The sequence below is a fragment of the Stegodyphus dumicola genome, chromosome 8, assembly GCF_044657685.1.
Source record: "Stegodyphus dumicola isolate Sdum_Otavi_A_Nest chromosome 8, ASM4465768v1".
NCBI lineage: Eukaryota > Metazoa > Arthropoda > Arachnida > Araneae > Eresidae > Stegodyphus > Stegodyphus dumicola.
This window is the reverse complement of record NC_140775.1, coordinates 24,533,249-24,549,603: the sequence shown is the minus strand read 5'-3', so window position 1 is coordinate 24,549,603 and position 16,355 is coordinate 24,533,249. Positions and strand designations below refer to the sequence as shown.

The following is a 16,355-nucleotide window of genomic DNA, read 5'->3' as shown; positions in this document are numbered from 1 at the left end:
AGTCCCAACGAGTCTGGATTAAAGACTTTGTACTGTACAGTCAAATACCAAAAATCCACCAACTCGTAAAACCCGCGCTGCCTCTCAAAATATAAACATTCAGTTTATATTTTGAGAAGGAAACCACAACATTGAGTACAAAATATCGAAGAAAAAATATTTACCGAATAATGACGTCATAATTACCGAATAATAATGAGTCATAATGGAAATACCAAATTATTTACATCATGATAAAAGTTTTTTCCCCCTCTAATCTGCATAGAGGTAAGAAATTAATCTGCATCGAGGTAAGACGATTCACTCAACTCTTCGGGTAAAGTGCAGAATCGCCCACTTATTTGTTTGGCGCTTTTTACAAAAGTAAGAAGAATTGGATTTTTGTCAATTTTCTTTGAATTTTTAAGTGAAAATAGGTCGATGTGTACATGGATACAGTCAAGGGAGTGCGCAATGCCCTTTTTGTGCAATTCTGGAATGTTTTTTTAAGTGAAAATAGATCGATGTGCAGATGGATACAGAGTATGTGCAATTCTTGCACCAAGCAGTGGGCAATTCTGTACTTTTCCCCAACTCTTCTTCCAAATTCATGATTCATGTTGTATTTTCTGAGCTTTGTTATTTCACGAGATTATTCAGTGCTGCTTTTTTTTAGTACGGATATTTTGTGGATAAATTAATAATATTTTTAATTTCAGCCCTTTTTAATACAATTACAAGCTCTAGGTAGAATTGGGTGCCCCTTCGATTAGCGATACATTTTTTAAAATTTTGATGATGAAACCTCATTGTTAGATATTAATTACTTTGCTTGCCGATAGATGGCAGTGCCTCTAACCTGACTAGCTAGGCAAGTGCACAGTATTTGTGCTGTGTCACATTCTCGTCACTTGCCGCCAACTATGTAGCATCAATGTCTCTCTTATGTATAAAGTAATCTTATTTAATCTTATAAATAAACAGTAATTTATCTATGTTTGATGAGTCAACATATATAACATGGTGTCAGAGTAAACCACGCTCACGAATTTAATGCATAAATTGATATTTTAAGGATAATGTGCATTTGAAAAACTTGGAATCAAAAATGGCGCATAACCTGCCCCCGTTGTCACCGTTTGACGCTGGATCGAACCCTTCTGAAGCTTGGAGACACTGGAAGGAAAACTTCGAGGACTATATCGAGGCATTAAGATATAGCCAAGAGTCGGAAAGCACAAAAACTGCGCTTCTTCGACATATTTGTGGTGACGAATTGAAAAAGCAGTATCGATCGTTTGGTTTGAAGCCAGAAGCGGGCAGTAGTGAAGTGTCCTTAAAACAAGTGCTACAAGAATTCGACAAATATTTTGCAGATTATCAGAATGAGATTTATGCATCATTCAAGTTTCTCAAAATAAAGCAAGAGAAAGGAGAGAAATGCACGGACTTTTACTCAAGGCTATGATGTGCAATAGTAGATCGCAACTATGGGCAAGCGCAAGATAGAATGCTCCGTGATAAAATAGTGCAAGGCATCTCAGATAAAGCATTACAAGAACGGCTAATACGAGAGACAAATAGAGCAAAAAAGACACTGCAGAATATCTTCAGTGAATGCAAGGCAGCGGAACATATCAAAGCACAAGCCACTGAAATGAACGAGAACAAAATCTTCGTAGACGCTCTCAGAAAGAACAAACATCAATCAAATCCCGCGCAGATAACGCAAGTAAAAGAGTGCAAGTGATGTGGAAGAAAACATGAGCCAAAGAAGTGCGCTGCATTTGGAATGGTCTGCTGAAAGTGCAGTGGGAAAAATCACTGGGCGAAAATGTGTCGCACCAAACCAAAACAGAGAGTGCACGCAGTTGGATGTATGGAAGATAGCGACTCTGAGTTTATTTACCTAGGGGAAGTAAAAACTGTTGACGGGTTGGATTCAAATAAAGCATCAGTCTGGTACCAAAAGATCACCGTAAATAAGAATGAAGTGAATTTCAAATTAGATACTGGAGCTCAAATTAACATTATGCCCAAGAGTGAATTGTTAAAGTGGAGTGAGAAACCGATAATTAAAAAAAAATAAACAACCAGTACTGGATTATAGTGACAATACTAGGTGAGTGCTACCTTACATGTAAAACTAAAAAACTGACAAAAACTCTCAAATTTCTGGTAACCACTCTGGAATCATCTCCTATTTTGGGTCTTCAGGCTTGCCAAGACTTGGGTCTGATTGAAAGAGTGTATCAAGTCAAGCAGGAAAAGAAACAAAATGAAGAGACACTAGAGCAAGTGATGCAGGAATTTGCAGATGTGTTTCACTGGTGTGAGAAAACTAAATCGCACAGTAAAGATAAAAATAAAAGAAAATGTCGCACCTCATGTTGCAGCACCACGTAAAGTGTCACTTGCTTTGCATGAAAAAGTAAAGCAGGAGCTAAACAGAATGGTTGAAACTGGCATCATAGCAAAAGTTGATGAGCCTACAGAATGGGTGAGCAACATGGTTGTGATAAATACGCCGAAGAAATTGAGAATTTGTTTAGATCCAAGGCAGCTTAATCAGGCTATTCAAAGACCTCATTATCCAATCCCTACAGCAGGCCCTTATGACAAAACTCCAAGGATGTAAAATATTTACCATTTTGGATGCCAAGAATGGATTTTGGCAACTACCACTTGATGAGGAGTCATCATACTTGACAACATTTACAACGCCCTGGGGAAGATTCAGATTTTTGGTTCTTCCTTTTGGTCTGAACAATGCACCTGAGGAATTTCAACGGGCCATGGAGGAGATTTTTAGCAATGAGAACGAGATAAATCCATATTTTGATGATTTAGCCCTAGGATCGTCGTCTGTCGAAGAACATTGCAAGTTGTTGAGGAAGACACTTACGATAGCAGAAGTGATAATCTAAAATTTAACATCGAGAAGACACAGCTATCTCAGACCTCTGTGACTTATTTAGGACCATGTACTGTCTGATAAAGGCATTGCACCTGATCCAAAGAATGTCCAAGCGATTGAAAAGTTTGCAGAACCAAAAGGTCGGGAAGACTTGCAGCGATTTTTAGGATTGGTGACATACTTAGTAAAATTCACACCTCAGTTGTCAAGTCTAACTCATGCGTTAAGGCAACGTTTGAGAAAAGATAGCAAATGGTTATGGGATGAAAACATCCAAAGAGACTATGAGCAATAAATAGTAATTTATCTATGTTTGATGAGTCAACATATATAACACTCATTTCTGGTTACCATGATAGTTTTAACTTTGTTTTAGCTTCCTGATTTTTTTTAATGAAACTAGATTGATGTGTGCATGGACAAATTTAAGGCAGTGTGCAATGTCTAGTTTGTGCAATTCTGGGATGTTTTTTTAAGTGAAAACAGATTGATGTGTACATGGACACAGAGTTTGTGCAATTATTTGACTTTTTATTTTGGTTTTGTGTGGTGGCCATCTTGAAATTGCGCCTTCCTGGCGTCGATCTTGGCGTCAAAAAAGAATTGCCAAAAACAATGGGCACCCAATTGTAAACTTTTACCCAATTACAAATTAGAAACGCACTCATGATTTTACTGCTTGCAATGCTGGAAAATGTAAACACGTTGCATTGACAGTAATGCAAAAAATGCAAATTCTGCAAAAGATGGAGACAGGTGCTATTCCTCAGTTTATAGCAGAATCATATGGAATTGCAATACGATTGTGTATGATATATGGAAAAATAAAGAAAAGCTGTTGAAATTTTACAGCAACAATGACTCTAACACCGGAATCCGAAACTGAAAATCTTTGCATGAGGTGAAATCGGCAAACCTCGATGCTGTGTATATATAATACAAAGAATAATATAATCAATTTATATATGTAATAATAATTTAATGCATATAGTAAGTTATTGCAATAATGTATATCATAATTTAATTAAATGTATCTAATACACCTTATTTATTTTACACTTTTAGTCTGAAAATTATGATTTATCTTTTCTGTCTTGAAATCCGCAAAATCCTAAGATCCACACAACCTCTGGTCCCAAGCTTTGCAGATTTCTGGAATTCTACTGGATAAATATAACTCATTTAACTTACATTTGAAGGAAGATAATATGGTTTAACCTATTATGATTTCTAAACTATGAGTTCTGATATAAAAAGCCCCACCAACCAATGGTTAAGAGTAACGAATAGTAGGAGTTTGATTCCAGGCAAATAAGCTCGCCTGCATGACTGTTTTCTCCATGTGTAACATGAATATGAGCTGATTTCCCTCAGGAAGACCTCCATGAAAGCATTCCCTTCCCTCAAAGTTAATAGCCCTTATGTGATTCAAAACAGCCTAACCATCTTCCTAAAAATGGGAATACTCTCATAATTTACCACCTAATCATTTATTCAACTAAACATTGCAGTAAATAATACCCTTCTATTTTATTGATAAAAACGTCAGAGAACTCAAGGGTCTAAGAATTAAATTCAGTGGGAATGGGTAGCTAATGATTTAATGTTTTTATCAAGTATTGTAGAGTAAATGGTCAAATATGGCTGTTACTTGATCCATAAAGTAATGTTAGTAGCTGCATCACATAATAATCTTGCGAGTACACTTTCTGGAGGTAATTTAAGGGCAGAAGAAAAGAGGAAGGCCTCGTCTCATGGAATTGAAGTCTCCTCTCACCCCCCAAAAAATTATATTTCCAGGGTGACCAGTAAATAATTCAGAATCATTGGGTGGTCAGGAGAATGTGATCATAGTATGTGACACACATAATTACTCATCTGCCGTAGAATGGGTTTTCATAAAGAAGCAAAAGTTGACCTTATACTGTAGGATCAATTTCTGGAATTTGTAATGTTTAGCATCCACGTTACCTACATTCCAGACAATTAATGTAAGTGGAGAGTTATAGTTATCCAACTTATCCGTATCAAGCCTGGAAAGTTGTGAGTATATTCCTCAATAAAGGATCCCTATTGTTTGAGGCTTCTATATAGGTCCTGAATGCCTAACTTCCCATGAAGCTAATTAATGTGAGGAAATTTTAAAGATCTGTTCAGCATTCTGCACAGTATTGTAGCCAGGGAGTACATCTGTTCCCAGGTGCAACATCCAGAAGAGTGCCAAATTGATGTCACGAAATCTTAGAATTGAAATGTTTTCGATTCTTGGCATTTAGAGACATTAGGCATTTTTTTGGAAGCAGGCAAGATGAAAAATATGCAGCGCCTTCACTGGGAATTGAACCACAGACCTCTCAATTACGTGCTGAGCATGCAGACCACCACAACATGAAGGCATGCCAAGAAGATGGGAGAAATACCTTATATACTCCCTCTTTTAAAGGGCGACTGGGATTTTTAGGGGACTCAATTGTCAAATCCTGTGTGAGGAGACTCATTATCCAACACCCTTTTAGTTCGGGCACCACTGTACAGACATTAGGTTATTTCGAGGCCAGAAAGATGAAAAATTAGCAATGCTTTTGCCAGGAATTGAACCATGGACTTCTCAATTACACGCTGATCACTAAACCATGAAGGCTTGTTAAGAAGGTGGAAGAAATACCTTATAGGCAAACAAGCAGGGGCACAAAATCATCAGATGCCCCCGGGTGCTGAAAATCCTAGCTATGGCTTTGGTTCTATAGGACCCTAGCAAAGAACTTTCAGCATTCTGAATGACAGCAACAATATAAGATTTGTTTATCCCAATCCTATTCTGACAGGTATTTGGCCTGTTCATGCTCACTGATTTGGAAAATTTTACTCATTTATTTCCCAAGTGGCCTACAACACAATTGACACTTTGTGAATCACAGTTCAATGAAAACAATCTCCTCTGACACACAATGGATCATGTGTAAACATTGCCTAAGTGTGATAGAATCCTTAGCAGCTGTAGCACTATACTCCACAAGCTCTGCCACATTAAATTTCCTCCTTGATCAGATTCTCACAGTAAGTTAGATTAAAAATGTTACATGACTGGCTGATTTTTGGTGGGGAATAACATCAGCTACACAATAATGTATAGCCAATTTCTTTCTCTAGTAACTTTTGCAAATGTATTAAAATTAATAAATTTTGATATTTTTACAGAACACTCTATAAAAATTACTTCTTGCAATATTGCCAAAATTATTAAAATCAATAGTTTTGAAAATTTTGATATTTAATAAAACTATCTTGATAATTTCTAAAATTATGCTATCAAAAAATACCTACCTCCCACTAATGGATTTAAGAAAATACAAAATAAAACCTAATTTACCTTCTGGCATTGATTCAAGAGCATTCATCACCATGCTGTACATGCTACTGGAAGTGCAGGCTTCCTTTAGTTTTTTGGATACTAAAAGAGAACACACAAATTGATTCAATTAATTTTCAATTAAAATAATTAATAATAAAATGACTCATTAAATGCACCATTCAGCAATTTTTAACATCTGCATGGGATGAAGATCCAACATCAACTCAGTGCATCAAAGAAAAAGATCGACAGTACACTCTCTCTTTTAGTTTAAAGAGTGACTGGTGTTTAATCCGGTGTGAGGATGTTGTAAAATAAATGTCAGTAATATAAAAAATTTTACACACGCACATATTTTGTTTTTTATTTATTACATTTATTCATTCAGAATGACCCTATGTAAAAATTATAAATGATATGAGAAATATGATATATAATTTAAGATGTCTGCAGTTGTATTCCTAGTAAATAATAAAATAAAATACAGCAGACGCCCCCCCGAGCACAATGCCTGTGCACGACTGTCTACCAGACAACCTTGCCACTCACAGGCTATCACACATGTACACGCAGCTTTGATGTCACCAAAATTTCACTATTTTTTATGCATTACATAGTCCCTCAGTCCAATTTTAAAAATTTATAAATATTTGCTAATGAGCTCTTTCATCTATCTAATGATGTATTTAGATTGATTGTAACATTTGTAGTTTCGAAGACATAAGCATTTTTAGACACCTTAAATTGTGTTTTAATTTTTAATTTTCCATTAGACCATCATGGATGAACACAATCCTAAGTTAAAAAACGTCATGAGTTTTCAAAGTGACCATTTCAGAAATTATAAATGTAAAAATTTGCAGTAAGCAGTTAATGGACGTAACAGCAAAATCAATAATTTTCAAGCTAAGAAGAATGAGATGTATTAAAGCAGTATAATAAAGCAGATATTTAAATAATTGTACATATCTGATTATTCAATCAAATATATTTTATTATTTAATCAACAAGAACATGGAAAAGATTTATGAATTAATACTTTTTTTCTATATTAATTTGGGAAAAAAAGCACATACTCAATATCCTTTTAACAAACAAGATCACATTCAATATGATGGTTTTTACAATATATTTCAAGTAAAATATTCAGTATAAAATTTAATGTTAAATGAAGTACTGAGTGATGTCAAGATCACAATGTGAATATTCAAAAATTTCTTAAAAGAACTACACTGAATTTAAAATGATTAAGATTTTTTAATCTAGTTTTTATTCAAAATAAGCAAATATTAATTTTTGGCATTCAAAAATAGTAATATAATCTAAAATTGCTTACAAGTACTTAAAACGATTTAATTATATTAATTGTTACAAATGGCATGAATGATATAAATTTTCTTGTACTTTTACATAAAAAGTTTATAAAATGCTTAGATTTCCTTTATATGAAAATAAAAGTGAGATCATTTTAGAATAAATAACCCATAGCAATTTCGTAAACTTTAATGTATATTGAACTAAAGAAATAAAATTCTTACATTTATCTGGGCATAGAACATTTGTAAGCTTTTGCCTGATGTTTGTTGGAAAACAATTATCTTTTTTAGGCGTTGATTCTTCAGATTTTACTTGTATCTAGAAAATAAATAAATAGGTTATTCACATGTTTATATAATGTAAAGCCAAAGACTGTAAATATTTTAAATGTATGTCACTATCTAAGGAAAAGAAAAAAAAAAAATACTAGGAATATTGTATTGCATTCATCTTCAGTCACTTCAACCAATAACTAAATGTTAATACATCACTAATATTGCAAGCGATAAAGTAAAACATTAAGTAAAAGCATAATATGCTAGTAATCCGCTTATTTTCAAATTTTAAATAACGTTTTCAACTTCCTGCATATAATTGACTTAATTAGTTACACTAAGAAAAATGTAATCAAATAACTTATAATTTAAAAACTATGGTAGGCAATATGCAGATTACATTCAATTTCAAATATATATTTTATAAAATCTTATTTTCTCAATTTATTACACTTAAACTCAGTGAAGTTGCCTTTAGACTAAATATGTATGTTTTATTTGTACTTAATATGCTCAAGACCTAATTTACACATTTGTCTATGTACATATAAATGCATTTGTGTTCATGAAGAGAGAAGAATAAATAAGATTTAAAATTTACCTTTGGTACATCTGGTTTTGGACTAAGTTGAAGATCAACTATTCTATTTGCAATTTTATCAACATCTTGTTCACTGGAAGACCTAAAGTGTAACATAACACAAAAATAATAATATTATATAAAAAACTAATATATTGCAAGTACACAAGATTTGATGTCTTTAATGCATACTGGTGTTTAAAATATATTCAAGGGATCAGTATTATATTTGGCATGAAGAACAGTAGATAATTTATTTAGCAATAAAACAAAATTTACAGAATTAACATCAAAGATATTTATAATTATTTAAACTTGTTGTTAATTTTTATTTGCAACAGTTGCCCCCGGGTGCAACCTCCTAAATTTTAATTACTTATTTTAATTAGTTAAAACATAATATTGTAACAATAAGTATAACTAAAGCAAATAACATCAGTAAAATCAATAAATATACATAAATATAAAATCATAATATTGAACCCATAAATGTTAAATAAAATCTATGAAAATAATTTTAAAGCAGAAAAAATACATTATAAAGAAAATTTTTAAAGAAAAATTATGTGTGAACTAAATAGGGATGTTTCCAAATTGAAATACATGAAAACAAATTGTAGAAATTTCCTCTCCCTAACAATTTTATCTTTTCTCTAACTATTAGGCAATGTAGAAGAAAAGACAAACAAACAAATAAAGCTCTTATTGTGACTGAAATTCACAAAAGTATCAAATCTGGTCCAAGAAGTTAAAAACTTTAAGCTGAAAATGTATACAATGCCATCATGCCTATTATCTTCTGCTTGTATTGAAAAGAGTTAGTTTTAAATAATTAAAATTATATTATTTTACTTCTTATAAACTGTATTCTTATCTTAATATCTTTGTTTCTGCACATCAACTGACCTATAAATCTATAATCAGTGTTCTATAAATTAAACCAACTTCTTCAAAATATTTCTAATTCTAAGACACAGAATTTTATGCAAACAGTTTTAATAGTGAAGGTATGAAGAATTTTATAAATATGTAATTTAACTTTTTATAACTCCCTATACAGTAGTATTGTTCAAGCTCTTTATGCGAAAGGCTTCTAAAGTATTTTGCCTGCAGCTCATGGATACAAGATGTTACATGCTCAGTAAAACTATACAACACACGTAAAAGTAATGGAATAGAACAATAAAATGTAACATTGTAAATTTATATATACATTTAGATGCTTACATATTTTTTCATTGGCCTTTTTCAACAAACAAAAACTGACACCAAACAGTGAGATTTAGTGCCAATAATGGATAAGCATGACATCACAAAACATTCACAAATTCTTTGATTTTTGTGTAATCTCGATCCTCAATCAGTTAGTCTAGAATTTATAAAGATAGATATATATTAGCTGCTATTTATCTGTTTTTCTCCTTACTATTTTCTATAGAAAACAGAGGAGTATTTGAAAGACTCTGAGGTTCGACAAAACTATGCAATAACACTACACAATGCCATTGAAATTTACATTTATGTCACACCAGCTTCACAAAGAAAATGACTATACTGTCTGTATTTTTAATGCCATAAGGCCAGTGTGAGATTTTTGGCAACCAGAATTTTAATGAATTTATTTATCAGTTCATCTCAAAGCTAGTATTTAAGTTTTTTATATGTCACATCTATAACTTGCATTTGTTGATCATCTAATAAATAAAGAGTAAAATGTTACTCCAGACTTCTGCTAGGATGATTGCTGCAGGTTTGGCAGGATTTCTCCTAACTTTCGCATTCAATATGAAAATACATAAGTATCCCAATTTATTATGTCATTTTCTGCAGTAGAAAGAATTATGCAAACTGAACCATACTTACGTGAAATGTAAAGTGAGGTAAAACATGCAAATGTTTAGAATCATACAGCTTTTGCACATGTATGGAATAAGAACCAGCTACTTGTTCCATGTATATAAAGGACTGTAAAGTTCCTTTGAAATATGTTTGGCATACTTTGTCTGCAAATAACGTTTAATTAGTGGTCAATACACTTTGTTAACACTATAGGGTGCCATACCAACAACTAATGGAGTTCGAATGAGGCCGCACCATTGGTATGCGAAAGGGTGGACTTTTGTATCAAGCAATTGCAGCCAGGATGCAGCATAATGCCACAACAGCGATGAAAAAAATGGACACAAGCAAGGCAAAATCTGGCAGTAGGGCATGTAATAGCACAACAGCATGGAACGACAGACACCTTATCCACATGGATGCGACAGATTATACAGCATTGTCTCATCTGTTAGCGCAATGTTGGAATATGGCTACAAGTGTTGTGTTTATCAACATCTGCTGCAGCATGAACTGAATGCAAGGGTTCTTCTAAGCAGGATTTCCCTGTCACTGAATCACAAATGCCTCTGACTTCAATGGCCTCAGCAACACAGCATGTAGTGTGCCCTGTGGCAACATGGCACACTACATGCCATGTTGCTATTCAATATCCATTGAATCTCGCAGCAATCTGGAATACAATGATGGAAGAGTATGTATCTGATGTTAGAGGGAAATGCCTGATCACACAGTGCATTATGCAGCATCATAGTGCAGAAACACCTTGCATCATCGTGTAGAAAGCTATTGAGTATAATTGTCGAACCCATCTAGTGCAGATTGATAGCAGCCTCAACAGTAATCACTACATAAGAGACACTGCAGAAACAGGGGTCTAGCCCATTCTTAGACGCATTCAGGGAGCTGTATTTCAGCAAAATAATGCCCATGCACATCTTTCTCAGACTGCACAAGCCTTCTTTACAGCACAACATGTTTTGTTTCTTCCATGGCCTGCTTATTCCCTGGATATGTCACTCATTCAGCACTCTGTGGTTTCATTGGTCAATGACTCACTTGTATAACCAGTGAGGCACACACTAAGGCTGAAACTTGGCATCAATTCAAAACAATATGGAATGCCTTTTCCATGATTACATTCAGAACCTGCATGATTCAGTGCCACAACGTGTACAGGTTCTCATTGCTCAGAGTGCCGGACACACAAAGTACTGATTTCCGACATTCAATTTTTTTTCTTGTAAATTTGATCGTTTATTTGTACCACTATCAGTAATACGTGAAATGAATTTCATTTATATCTGACAATTCCTTAATGGTGTTGAATTTTTCACAAACATTAGTGTACTTATATAAAATAAAGCTCACTACTAGCTTATAATGTGAGGTATGGCAGTGCTTTTCTTTATATAAGTAGTCAGTGCGTACACAAACTTTTGATGCACCAATGTGTCAACCTTTATGCTCAATGGGCTTGTATAATGGGTTAAGATGTTTTAATTTTATATGTTTAAGTTTGATAAAAAATACATAAGTTTTTATCTGATGTGCACTTTTGTTTTTCGAAATCTTAAATAATGTAAGCTTTTAATGACTCTTAAAACGAGGCTTTTTTTTTTTTTTTTTTCCTATTCATTTGGTTTTTTTACCATGAACTGCATTTACTATACACTCAGCTATCCAGAATTGTTCCATATCCAGCATTCATCATTTCTGGAGTTATTGTATTTGTTTTTGCATCAACATTTAAGGAAATAAATCTTCTTACCAGCCTTTCTTAACATAAATTAAAAACATTAAAAAAGGCAAAAAATAATTTAACTTATTATTAAATAAGTTCTTCAAAATATTTCTAATTCTAAGACACAGAATCTTAGAATATTTTTCTTAAAAAAGAAAAAAAAATTTTAAGGATTACCTTTTAACATAAGGTACCATAGGGAATTTAGGAACAGTAATACAACAGCTAGTTGGTAAAGATGGCGGTAAATATCCTGAGGAGAAGAATTTATGATGTAAGATTTCTTCCAAAGAAGGCCTGTCAGCAGGTTTGCATTGCAGCATTCTAATTACAAGATGGCGTGCAGCTTCTGACATAGAACTTGGAATGCTATACTTGTTAGCAGTAATACGGTAATAAGTTTCATTGAGTGTAGCAGTTTCGAAAGGTGGCTGACCCACTAACATGGCATACCTAAAATATATATTACATAAATAAATTTCAGTCAGCCTTGTATAATACTGTGAATTAATAAACAATGAATTTTTAACTAGCAACTAACAAAAAAAAAAAAAAAAAAAAAAGCTATTATATCAAAACTTGAAACTAACATAAAAATAAATTTGTTATTAATCCAAGATTCATCAATTAAAAACACCAACATAATAGACAAGTAGGGAATTCACAGTGAGTTGTTACCTATAAATGAAAGTAAAATCTGCCAGAAAACTGTATCAACCAATGTATAAATAAAAATATTTACTCAAACATTAAGGCAAAATAATGTTTAAGTTACCATTTGTATGAATTTTTACATGTTCATTCTATTAATTAAGAGAAAGTGTTAAAATTTTATGGATAAAAACAGAAATTGGGAATGTTAAATAGAATAATAAATGCAATAAATGTTAAATACAGTAAGTGGATAATAAAAAAACTTACATTATACATCCCATTGCCCAAACATCTGCAGCAAAACTATATCCTTGCATGTTGAGAACTTCCGGAGCAATGTAGTTTGGAGTTCCACAAACAGTACTATAACCAAATCAGATATCAAATGCAATATGTGCATATAAACATTCATTTTAATAATTTTAAATATGATTAAACATTTAAAAAAGGGGTTGTAATATAAAGTTTTTAAAAATTACAGATAAGGAACATTTATAGTATATTTTCAATTTACTGAATGTGAAGAACATCACCACTAAATAATTGTGGATAAGCAACGTAGTAAAATATTTGATTGATACAACTGATAAATAGGGAAAAAATATATAAATATTTTTTCTTTCTAAAATTTTTTTTAAACAAATGTTATGAATCAGTAAGAATTTGCTGATTTGGGGCAAATGATTCTTAATATCACATGATAAACAATTAAGCAATTTCTTTCAGTCCCAAGTGAAATACTAATAATAGATAAAATAGTACTTCAGTCCCACGTACTATTTTATCTATTTTTTTTTTAAACCAAATGGGTATAGTGTAGCATTTGGGTTAAACGTAAATTTTAGCATTGGGTTAGCACCACACCATTTGGGTTTGGCCCTGTATTATATTTAAAGAAACTCAATAATGAAGAATCTACATGAATGTATACATATTTCTAGTACTGCGAAAAAACAATGGTACCTAGCATCATCAAATTTTGAATAACATAGTCCTCCATCCGAACATCGGCACCTGGAAGCCCAAATTTTAAATTGGTTTTATTATTCTGTTCCATATTCTATAAAACTTAAACAAATTTTTGGCTAAAAAAACTTCAAAGTAAACAGGGCAATATTGTAGAGAATAAAACATTTTTATCTCCAGCACACAAGACTTTCTATCGAAAATTCTAAAAATAAGCTTGTTTTTAAATAATTATTCCAATAACGTACAAATTCCAACACCTCCTAGAACTAACTGAAGGCCACGGCGCGTTTCTCAGGAGGAGGTGTGACGTCAGTGTTAGTAGGGATTGTATTTCATTTAACTCTCCCCACCCAGGACTGTGGTGGGTGGATTTCCGGAGTTTTGACGGTCACTTGGTCAGAAATCGTCCATAAGAACAGTCGACATTTTCTTTCTTTTTTCAGATATTTCTATATTATAAGTATTTCACTTTATTATTTGTTTTTCAAATTTTTGATATGGTTTACACATGCTGTGTACCTAACTGTAAAGGGAACTATCCAAATGGCCCAAAAGTACAGGTTTTCTCTTTTCCGAAAGAGAAAGAATTCTTAAATAAATGGATAAAGGCGATTCATAGAAGCAATTTCAAGCCAACAAAATTTTCGAAGGTAAGTTGCGTTTTTTTTTTTTTTTTTTTTTTTTTTTTTTTTTAATGATTAAGTTTATACTTATCTGTGCTTTAAAAAGTGCTCCTGTGTTAAGTATGTTATAATTATCATAAACTAAATCGAGTACATACATTTATAGAAAGTAAACATATTTAATCTTATTGTAAGTCTAATAGTGATTATATAAGTATGATGATTTAATCATACTATTAATTTAATTTATAGCAGATAGTACTGCTTATCATCATGCTAATCGTTCAATCTATAGTTCAATTAAATGTAGGATTAATAAATATTCAAAATTGTAAATACATTTTGTATGTTGCAAAATGCTTGCATTTAAATATCTCGATACATTTGTCACAGGAACAGCGTATTTATTAAAATCCGAAGACCTTGAAAAATCTTGATAATATCTCTGTAACTAATACCAATTTTGTTTCTGATGTTAATGCGAAAAAATACGCTATTTAAATTTTTGTGAGTTCATGCCTGATATTCTTAAAATTCACTTAATATAACATAAATCATTAAATATGAAGTTTTACAAAATCTTGTATTTAATTCTAGTTTAGATAATTAAATCCGATTATAACAATCTTTGCATACAAGTGTTTCGTATTTTTTGTAAGTAAATAATTAAATTTATGCAACACTTTATTTGACAAAAGATTTTTCTATCTAATTAGACATTATTCTTCACAACTAGTACCTGTTTCACTTTATACAATTAATAGATTAAGTAGGATTTTCTTTCTATTAGTCGTGAATAAACATTAACTTATATTATTTTAGTGGCCTGCTGCAACGGGCTGGCTGCATGGGTGTTTTCCCCATGTGTAACGTATATACGAGCCAGTTTCCCTTAGAAAGTCCTCCATGAAGGCATCCCTCCCCTTAGGCAGATAGCCCTCGAGGCTTTGCCATAATTAAAATAACCTAACCTGTATTATTTTATGCTACAAATTTAATGAAATTTAATAATGTATGCTCAGTTTAAAGCCGAAAAACTTAATGTATACAAATTCTTGCTGATAGGTTTGTGCCCTTCATTTTCACCCTGAGGACATTTCAAAATGTACAGAATTCGTTGATGAAAGGACTGGAAGGAAGGTGACTGCTCCCTTATCGAGGTACAAATTAAAACGTTCTGCGATTCCTAGTATTTTCCCAAACTGCCCAAAAGATATTTCAAGGGAATTTATCGTGAGAGAAAGCCCAGATGAATGTCATAAAAGGCTAGAAAATAAAAATCTTCAGTGGGCTGTAACTGAAAGTATATCCCAGTTTCAGACGAATGAAAAAGAAAAATCCTTTTCTTCTTTTTCTGAATTTTTAGATAAGATGGGAAAAGAAAAGCTACCTGGCTTGTGGAACTGTATTAAAAGAGCACGGGAAGCTATCTTTTTAATTATTGAGCTAACACCGTGCCCTGAAATAAATATTTCAGCATTAATAAACAAAAAACTTGAACTTTCAGTTTACATTGGGAAAACTGAACTTAAAAAATTTAATAATTTAACTTTGCCAGCATCTGTTGGCAATGTAGATGAGGTTATTTCTATTTTAAACGCTTTGTTGTCATATGAATTTAAAAGTGATGTGCAGAATTTAAGAATAAATTCTGTTTGTGAAACTTTAGAAAATATTGAAGAACAATACGATGAAAATAAGCAGAAAGCCATACAATTCATTAGGGAGCAATTAACATTAATTAATACATCCAAAGAAAACTTACGGTATTCTCCAGAAAGTATGATACTATTCAGTATTTTATGTACAATTTCACCCCATGCTTATAAATTTTTAAGGAGTTCTGGGTGTATTTTGGCTCCTCACCCTCGGACAATTCAAAGGTTATGCTCATCTTTGGTAGCTAATTGTATATTTTGTATAGCAGTATGTCGAAGCAATTTTTTTTTCAAAGAAATCGAATATATTGTCATACATTTATAAGCATGCATATACATACGTATGGAAATAAAAATGTATGGCATGATATTTCATAAAGACTACAATTTAAATTCTTTCTAAAGATAGAAATGTAGTCTTTATGAAATATTATGTCATACATTTTTA

The 16,355-nt window shown here is 32.3% G+C and overlaps 1 protein-coding gene across 1 annotated transcript in view; it reads right to left on the bottom strand.

Annotated features, from left to right (window-relative positions):
- LOC118186915 (serine/threonine-protein kinase PLK1-like) overlaps positions 1 to 16,355 on the bottom strand; it is a 278,218-nt gene that overhangs the window by 12,979 nt on the left and 248,884 nt on the right. Inside the window, exons 5-9 of the mRNA XM_085821671.1 lie at positions 12,925 to 13,020; positions 12,181 to 12,456; positions 8,442 to 8,523; positions 7,787 to 7,883; positions 6,267 to 6,347 (exon numbers count right to left, since the gene is read on the bottom strand). Coding sequence (XP_085677797.1) covers positions 6,267 to 6,347; positions 7,787 to 7,883; positions 8,442 to 8,523; positions 12,181 to 12,456; positions 12,925 to 13,020 — 632 coding nt within the window. The remainder of the gene's footprint in view (positions 1 to 6,266; positions 6,348 to 7,786; positions 7,884 to 8,441; positions 8,524 to 12,180; positions 12,457 to 12,924; positions 13,021 to 16,355) is intronic.